Source organism: Cibotium barometz, chromosome 53, assembly GCF_041138505.1.
Source record: "Cibotium barometz isolate CiBa-2024 chromosome 53, ASM4113850v1, whole genome shotgun sequence".
Taxonomy (NCBI): domain Eukaryota; kingdom Viridiplantae; phylum Streptophyta; class Polypodiopsida; order Cyatheales; family Cibotiaceae; genus Cibotium; species Cibotium barometz.
Window position 1 is genome coordinate 33,265,970 of NC_141098.1, and position 8,862 is coordinate 33,274,831.

At 43.8% G+C, this 8,862-nt stretch overlaps 1 protein-coding gene across 1 annotated transcript; it reads right to left on the reverse strand.

Moving 5' to 3' along the window:
- Nucleotides 1-4,955: 4,955 nt before the first annotated feature.
- Nucleotides 4,956-6,277, reverse strand: LOC147608541 (BURP domain-containing protein 16-like). The gene has a single exon (XM_086789079.1). It carries the CDS (start codon nt 6,268-6,270, stop codon nt 5,134-5,136), a length of 1,137 nt encoding a protein of 378 aa, XP_086645205.1. The 5' UTR covers nt 6,271-6,277; the 3' UTR covers nt 4,956-5,133.
- Between the last annotated feature and the right edge of the window lie 2,585 nt (nt 6,278-8,862).

Sequence of the window (8,862 nt, forward strand, 5' to 3'; positions counted from 1 at the left end):
TGCTACCCAGCAGCAGAGAAGAAGTGGTAAGGCAGCCCCTTTCACTGTTTCTTCTTCTATTAGTAGGTCTGCAACTTCTTCTCCTTCCACAGGTAGCAACAATAAGTCTGAGAAGGCTCTTGATAAAGGCAAGAAAAAGACCAGGTGCAACTATTGTAAGGCAAATGATCATGTCATTAAGAATTGCCCTAAGCTAAAGGCTAAAGAGGCAAAGAAGAAAGAGTCAAATGCAGCCACAATAGCAGATGCTTCTACAAATGTAGATTCTGCAAATGTTGTGCAGGATACAGAATGGGCATTTAGCGTGTATTGCTAGTATGACCCATCTGTACATGATGCATGTTTGGCAGTTTTTGTTGACTCTCAAGTATGGTATTTTGACAGTGGTGCTACAAAGCACATTACCTCGCATCGTGATATGTTCACTTCTCTTGAGGCTGTCCCTAATGGGAATACTGTCACATGTGCCAATAATGCTTCTTACCCAGTGAAGGGCATTGGTAAAATTATGCTTACTGCTGCAAATGGCAGCGCTTTCACACTTTCAGATGCTTTGTATGTGCCAGGGATAAAGAAGAATCTATTGTCTGTCTCTGCACTTGCTAGACTTGGACTTGTAGTCAAATTTGTGGATGACAGATGTATTGTTCATGATTTGACTTCTGGTGATACGATTATTGTATCTGGCACCTTGTTTCGTGGGCTGTATAGGCTCAATTCTTATGACAAGTGTGTGGAAGATTCAGCAAATGCAGTTTCTAATGAAAAGGCAGTTTCAGATGTAAAACTATGGCATGCTCGTTTTGGTCATCTGAACTTTGCTAGTTTGCTGCGTTTGCAGAAATTTGATATGGTTGCTTCATTGCGCCCTCTTGAGGCACCATTGAAACATGTTTGTGAAGGCTGTATTTTGTGAAAAATGCAGCGTTCTGCATTTCCAAAGGATGGTTCTATGCGGGCCACTCGCAAATTGCAGCTTGTACATAGTGATGTATGTGGGCCTATGCAAACTCCGTCATTTGGTAAACACTTGTACTTCGTGACTTTCATTGATGATTACTCAAGGCATGCATGGGTATATCCACTGAAGGCAAAGTCCAAAGTGTTTTTGTGCTTCAAACAGTTTATGCTTATGGTTAAAAATGTATCTAATTGTACTGTGGGCACCCTCCGTTCTGATCGAGGGGGAGAGTACATGTCTAAAGAGTTTGATGCATTTCTAGCTAGTCGTGGGATAAAACTCCAATGTATAGTGCCGTATACCCCTCAGCAAAATGGTGTTGCTGAGAGGAAGAACAGGTCACTTATGGAGATGACACAATGTATGGTCAAGAGCCAAGCTTTGCCACATGCGTTTTGGCTTGAGGCTGTCATGTGTGCTGCATATGTACTCAACAGGTGTCCCACTAAGGCCTTGCAGTCTATTACTCCATACGAAGCTTGGCATGGCAGGAAGCCTTCTATTGGTTACTTGTGTGTCTTTGGTTGCTTGGCCTATGCTTTAGTGCCTGTGCAACAATGCAGAATATTGGATGATAAGGCTATCAAATGTATTTTTGTTGGTTATAGTGATGAGAGCAAGGGTTACAGATTGTATCATCCGCAATCAAAGCGTATCTTGATTAGTCGAGATGTTGTTTTTATGGAAGATGCTGTGCAACCTTTATTATCATGTACCAAAGAGACAGGTGTGAGCTCACGGGATGTATTTGATACGTTGTTGCCTCTATTTATAGGTGGAAATTCAAATGTAAGTCCTAATGAGGCAAATATTTAGCCTATGCAGATTTCAAACGACATCATAGATCAGCCTATTTCTGATGCAGATTTACAGGATGTAATTCATGAGGATAGGGCTGAAAATGAGCAAGCTAGAGGTATGCCTAAATGGCTGGTGCAAACCTTGCGTAATAGTAAGATTGATGCACCTATGACTAGTCGTATTCATTCAGGTTTTCAGCATGCCTCTTATACATCAGATTGTTATGCTTTGGCTGTGTCTAGTATGTGTGAAGAGGAAGAACCTCTTTCATTTGATGAGGCACAAAATTCAGAAAATTGGTTGGCTGCAATGCAAAGTGAATATGATGCTATAATGAAGAATGGTACATGGTCTTTGTGTGATTTGCCTATTGGTAAAAAGGCCATTGGATGTAAGTGGGTTTTTAAGTTGAAACAAAATCCAGATGGCAGTGTTGATCGCTATAAGGCTAGGCTTGTTGCAAAGGGTTATGCTCAAGAAAAGGGCATTGATTTTGATGAGACCTTTGCTCCCACTTGTCGTATGACTACCATTCGTAGCATTTGTGCATTGGCAACTCATAATGGTTGGAATGTACATCAGCTGGACATAAAGACTGCGTTCTTGAATGGAGATTTGCATGAGGAGGTGTATGTATCGCAGCCTCGTGGTTTTGTTCAAAGAGGGCAGGAAAACAAAGTGTGCAGGTTGAAAAAGGCTTTATATGGTTTAAAGCAAGCTCCACGAGCTTGGTATGAAAAGATACATGCATATTTGACTGTACATGGGTTTCAGAATAGTCCAACAGAAAGCACTTTGTATGTTAAACGTGTGGATGGTGTACATCTAATCATTGCTCTCTATGTCGATGACATGCTGCTGCTCACAGGACCAAATGAGAGTCATATTGCTGATTTTAAGGCTGATTTGAATGCCTCTTTTGAGATGTCAGATCTAGGACATTTGCATCATTATTTGGGAATACAGTTTAAGCAGTGTGATGGAGGTATTGCTTTGTGTCAAACAAAGTATATTGAGACATTGTTGCGGAGATTTGGCCTTGAAGACTGCAAGCCTATTGCTACTCCAATGGAGAATGGTTTGAAGTTGAGTCTTCATGATGCTGGAGATTACTTTGATGTCACACTCTATCAGACAGCTGTTGGTTGCCTCATCTATATATGCATTACGAGACCGGACATTCAGTTTGCAGTCTCACAGGTGAGCAGGTTTATGCATAGCCCAGGGTCTCAGCATTGGAAGGCAGTTAAACGTATCTTTCGCTACTTGAGTGGTACCATACATCTTGGGTTATTTTATCCCAAGGGGGGATCATTGCCGCCAGATTTGCATGCTTTTTCGGACTCAGATTGGGCTGGTTGCTATGACACAAGAGTGTCCACAAGTGGTTTTTTTTTCATGCTCGGTAGCTCATGCATATCTTGGTTGAGCAAGAAGCAACCTACTATGGCCACTTCGAGTTGTGAAGCTGAGTACAGGGCCACTTTCACAGCTACGGTTGAGTGTGTGTGGCTCAGACGGCTTATGGCTGACTTGGGTGTTGGATAGGAGTCTGTCACCTCTATCTTCACTGACAGTCAGAGCGCATTGGCAGTTGCGAGAAACCCAGTTTTTCATGCTCGCACAAAGCACATTGAGGTGCATTATCACTATGTCAGGGAGAGACTCTCAGCAGGAGAGATCAGCTTGGCCTATGTGCCAACACAGGACAACCTCGCCGATCTTTTCACAAAGGCGCTTCCTCGTGAGAAGTTCGAAGCTTTCCGCAAAGCTTTGGGCTTGCTCCCCTTTGTGGATTGATCTACTTCGGGCATGGCACTCCACTATACATGAGAGCCAGCTCTCGTTCACACCATCACTCCCAGGGGGGATTTGTTGCCATATATATAGGCAGTGATGTGTGTGAACACACTTAGGACTACCGGGGCATTTTTTCCCTCTTTAGGAGGTTTTTTTCCCCAGCTTGTATATGCGCCCATCATTCTAGGACTAACTTATCTTTGTACATTGACACAATCTAATACACTTTGTGTTGTGTGCATTCTTGCTTCTTCTTCTCCAAGCTTTGTGTGCTTTCCTGCAACCCTAATTCCAACACAAAAAAGTGGGATGGAAGAGATGTGCAAGCACATGCGTTGCTTGCTTTGTCAGTTAAGAGGAGTATCATTCCTCACATTTCGTCATGCAGGACTACTAAACATTCTTGGGATGCAGCTTTGTCAGTTAAGAGGAGTATCATTCCTCACATTTCGTCATGCAGGACTACTAAACATTCTTGGGATGCAGCTGTGTCATTGAAAGTACATGTTTCTTATATTCTTTACCAAAATCAATGACTTTAAGGAGAAGTTAGACATCGTCAACTGATGAAATATAGCCTAACAGTTCATTGGTACCTACTGTCTTAAATTCATACAAGAGGTCACCTACTTTTGCTACCAGTCAACAAAGAGGTCACCTACTTTTGCTACCAGTCAACAAAGAGGAAAATGTAAATCCTTTCCTCAAGGTAGCTACAATCTCAAATCATACTCATCAGGCAAGCTTGCAAACAAGGAAGGCGACAAGCTAAAGAAAAAGGAAAAATGAAACTATTGCAAGAAAATTGGTCCTCACTACATTAATGGATTTTAGGTAGATTTAGGAGTGTCTCAATACGTGGCATCCCATTTGATCGGGCCCATAGGCGGTAGCTGGCCCGCACCCCCATGGGTGTAGGCGCATGTGTATAGACATCGGACTGTATACATGTGCAAACATGGGTTTGTCACCGTTGTGCCATAGTGGGGTTGGTAAGACACGTGCTTGGGATGAGGGAGGTACTGGGCTTGAATCCCATCTTCCATATGTCTATACACGTGACGTCGATACATATGTTCGCATCATTTTGCATGGACCAATGTTTGGACATGGCACTAAGACTTAGAAAAATTTTTAAGTCCCAAAATCGGATGACCGGATACCGAGGTCAACAGGGTGCCACGTATTGAGGCACCTCGAAATCTACCTAAAGCTATCTTAATGCTCTTGTGCATTGTGCTCTCTTTTTGTATAATAGCATAAACTAATGATAATTAGATAATGATACTTACAAGAGAGAGAATAATGATAATTATAAGAGAGAAAGAGAGCATGCACACACACAGGCAAATGATAGATTGGTTATTGATTGATGAGAACGGTTACAACTCGCATTGCGTTTTATCTATAAATGGTTTTATTTACTCATTATGTTTTGACACGCTATTGCGCATTACATATTTCAACGTATTACCTAGAAGGCTTTCGTCTAATATATTAGAGCGAGACCTAGTATTATTATAGAAGGCGAACGTCGCTCTTATCTGAAAATTAAGAGCAAGTGTATCTTCTTAGACAGGTACCCAGATAAACTCATTGGCTCTAACCCAGTGGCATACCTCACCCTTACCAGGGGAGATGCCGAGGACGGCGAAAGACGGATGCTCCTGGCTCCAGTTGGTGGTGTCGAAATGGCAGACAGCGAAGGCACGGATGGTTTTGGACGGCAGGACGTTGCTCTGGTGGTGGGTGCCATTTAGCTGCGTCGGAAGCTGGAGCTCCGCTTCGTAGACCTTGGTGTAGTTGAGCTGATGGCACACACGGACCATGGACGGGAACATGACCTTGTGGCAGACCACAATGTTGGTATGAATGCCAGTGAGCGGCTCAACCCACAGTAAGACCGCCTTCACATCTTGGGGTGGTTGTCCCACGTACTTAGGGCTCGGTTGGGACTCGAGGACGTCGACAGTGGAGCCCAGCTGGGCCTGCACAAAAGAGATCATGTCTTCAATGGAGGCTGTGCAGGCCTTGATGAAGCCGTCCAGGGTGGGCAGGCTGCAGAGGCGGACGGTCTGGGACATGACGCGGCCCATTTGGGAAGAGTTTGAAATGCCGAAGAGCGACAGAAGGCGTGGGAGGGAGGGGACGGTGAGATCGAGTTGCTGGGAGAGAGATAGAGGAAGGTAAGGGTGCGAGAGGACGGGGTGGTTCAAGTCGGGCATGATCATGGAGGCCCCCTTGTAGAAGCCATGCAGGCGGAAGAAAAAGCCCGGATGCACGTCCTTGGCCGCTGCATAAGGGGGCACGCAGTTGTACACGATGTCGTAGTTGTTGTCGTCCGGCCGGACATAATCCAAGAGAGGCAGCCTCAGCTGGGGGGTACACATTAGTCCAGCCTGAGAGCAAAGATCGGACGAAAAATGCGAGCAGAATGGACAATCTTTCTTGTCAGTTGTTGCCAATGCAGTGCTGAGTTTCTGGGCCCAGGTGTTGCTCTCGCTGGAGGAGAGAGGAGACTCCTCCTGTAATAGCGAGGCCGGCAAAGGGACGAAAGGCAGCGCAGCCTCCCAGGCCACCTCCGCCGCACCGCCTTCGGCATATTGTTGAGTGATCAACAGCTGCAGCAGCAATAGGATGATCATCAAAGCCATCGAACCCATTCCCATTTGATTTGCCATTGCCTGCTTGCTTCTGCTCATATACATTCATCTCAACCCCTCAAGAGCATACCTGTACACAACGCTCCACAGTAACAAAACGACGACGAGCCCGCCCGCCTGGAAAATTCCGACGCACGACGTTCCATGGCTCCTCTCCACGAGGGATCAAACCATAGTGAAAGGAATAATCTGCAAATAATATTAATGAAGTTTGTACGAGGTACTGCTACTATAGATATGTTATATATATAAGATATCATAGTCATATTCATATATATCATGTAGCTACGTTAACATTTCAATTACTCTCTCTTTTTAGTATTAAAACTCTAATGCGTCGTATATGATAAAGACTAGATGTTTACGGACAATGACAAACTGGCAAGGACGTTGGAGGCACCGTCTCAAAAGGACAAGATCATTGTGTTCACATTAATACCACTATATATTTCTCATGTTTGCCATAGCTTATTTGCAAGGATTTATTCACAATAATAAATGAGTATCCCCAAGGCTGTAGCTTAGTGGAGAAGACCTTAGACTTTCTACTAGAGGTCTTGGGTTTAAATCCTTTTGGGGACATCTTATACTAGGGTGTGTTCGCATACAGGTGGACACGTAGACAATCATCCGCACTCCTTAGACCGTTACCGTTTGATCATCATCATGGTGCTTTCTTCCACCTTCCTCTTCGGCGATCCTGCGCGACAACAGCAATGTGCACTGCTTACCCTTTAAGCTCACGCTTTGGATCACGGACGATGGTTGCCATGGACATCAAAGATCGTGATTCGACTTATGATGCCCAATTCTACCAAAGCTATGCAAGGTGTTCACTCCAATCCGCCGAACGACTAACTTGTGGGGTTTGTCTCGCGGCTTGTCCACTGCCTATAAAGTGGCCAATATTTAGAAAGGGTGGTACCTCCTTCTCGAGGAGTTCACTACATGTAAACTCTCTATATCACGTGCATTCAAGGCCTAATTTAAAAACCCCTTATCTATAAAAATTTCATGAATAAAACACACCCTTTCCCTATTCAATCTGTAAATATCCCCTTTAAATGGTACCCTTCTGTATGTACAAAAATGTATAAAAAAGGGATTCTAAAAATTCCTTCTATTGAACCCATGTGCTACACTTACACAACAAGACAAAGCACCTACAGACGCGCACACAGACGCGTTTACTCAACTAAAAAAAAAACTTACGGGCGCGTCTATTTCCACGTCTATTAGCGCGTCTCCAGACCCGCGTCTAAAGGCGCGTTTAAAAGGTAGCAAACAGACGTGCCTTTATACGCGCTTATATATGCGGATATAGACGCGCAAATAGACGGTTGGGGAGAAATTTAAAAAACAGATAGACGTGCTTATATAGGCCCATATAGACGCTCATACAGACGCACAAATAGACGGTCGGGGAGAAATTTAAAAAACAGATAGACGTGCTTATATAGGCCCATATAGACGCTCATACAGACGCACAAATAGACGGTCGGGGAGAAATTTAAAAAACGGATAGACGCGTTTATACACGCAAACCAGACGAGTAGACGCATTTATAGACGCTCAAATAGATGCATCTTGAATAGACAAACGCGTATATAGATGCGCTACATATTATTTTTAAAATTTTGTGTGCTTTAACAGAATGCTGTATATGTTGTGTATGCTATGTAGTTACAGGAATCCCATTTCCACATTGTGTAATTCAATTCTTATAGCTAATCGCATTTTAATTAGCACTCTTGCTAGCACGTCTATAGCCGACATTAATTATAATTCCAAATAAAACATTAGAGCTCGGAAACGTTTAGTTACAAGGCATTAATTGATAGCTCAAAAAGTGCTTGTATGTACATATAGCACGAAGCTAAGCCACGTCCTGTGGCTTCAAGGACCAAAAATAAGAGGAGTGTATATACAAGAGGCATGAAGCCAAGCCAGTGGCTAAGTACAAAAAAGAGTAGCTAGTACTACTCCTCGCTCCCTTCTGTGCTCCCTTCTCCGCCTCCTTCTTCCTCATCTTCTTGTGCAGGCAATGTATGAAAAATCAAATCTTTATTTATAATATTGATATTATTTAATTACTTTCAAATACCTCGGCCAATAGCCCGGATATACTGCTCCTCAGTAATCAACTCGTCATTATAGAAGTGCCTCCATGTATCTCCTCTGCGATGGTGGCGGTGGTAGGCTGTCTCGATAGAAGTAGGGTACCTGCCCACGATATCAAGCTGCAAGATGACACAATTTGTGGAGGGGTTAGTACAAAGAAACGACCTCCTAATAAACTACATAAACAATATAATTTGAGATCGATACTTACAAACTGGGCCTCCCATGATTCAACACCCCCTGCTCCAAAATGCATGCTTCCATATCGCTCCATTTGGATCCTTCCTACCTCTACGTGCTTTAGACTGGGTTCCTTCTTTCGTTGACTTCATTGCTTTCTTCCACTCACGCTTGAGCGGTGTGGGGCGGGCCCCTTGGTGGTTGACCTCCCTGGAGCCTGGTAAGCTCCGCTAGTGCATGCCTCTTAAGCGAGAATCTTTTAATGCTAAGTATCGAAACAATCTTTTACTTGGCCCATTTATCTGTGAACTGAACATTGGGGGGGTTAGGATACCT

Excerpts from the sequence above, each read along its gene's own strand:
- LOC147608541 (XM_086789079.1), bottom strand. The coding sequence starts at position 6,270 with ATGTATATGAGCAGAAGCAAGCAGGCAATGGCAAATCAAATGGGAATG.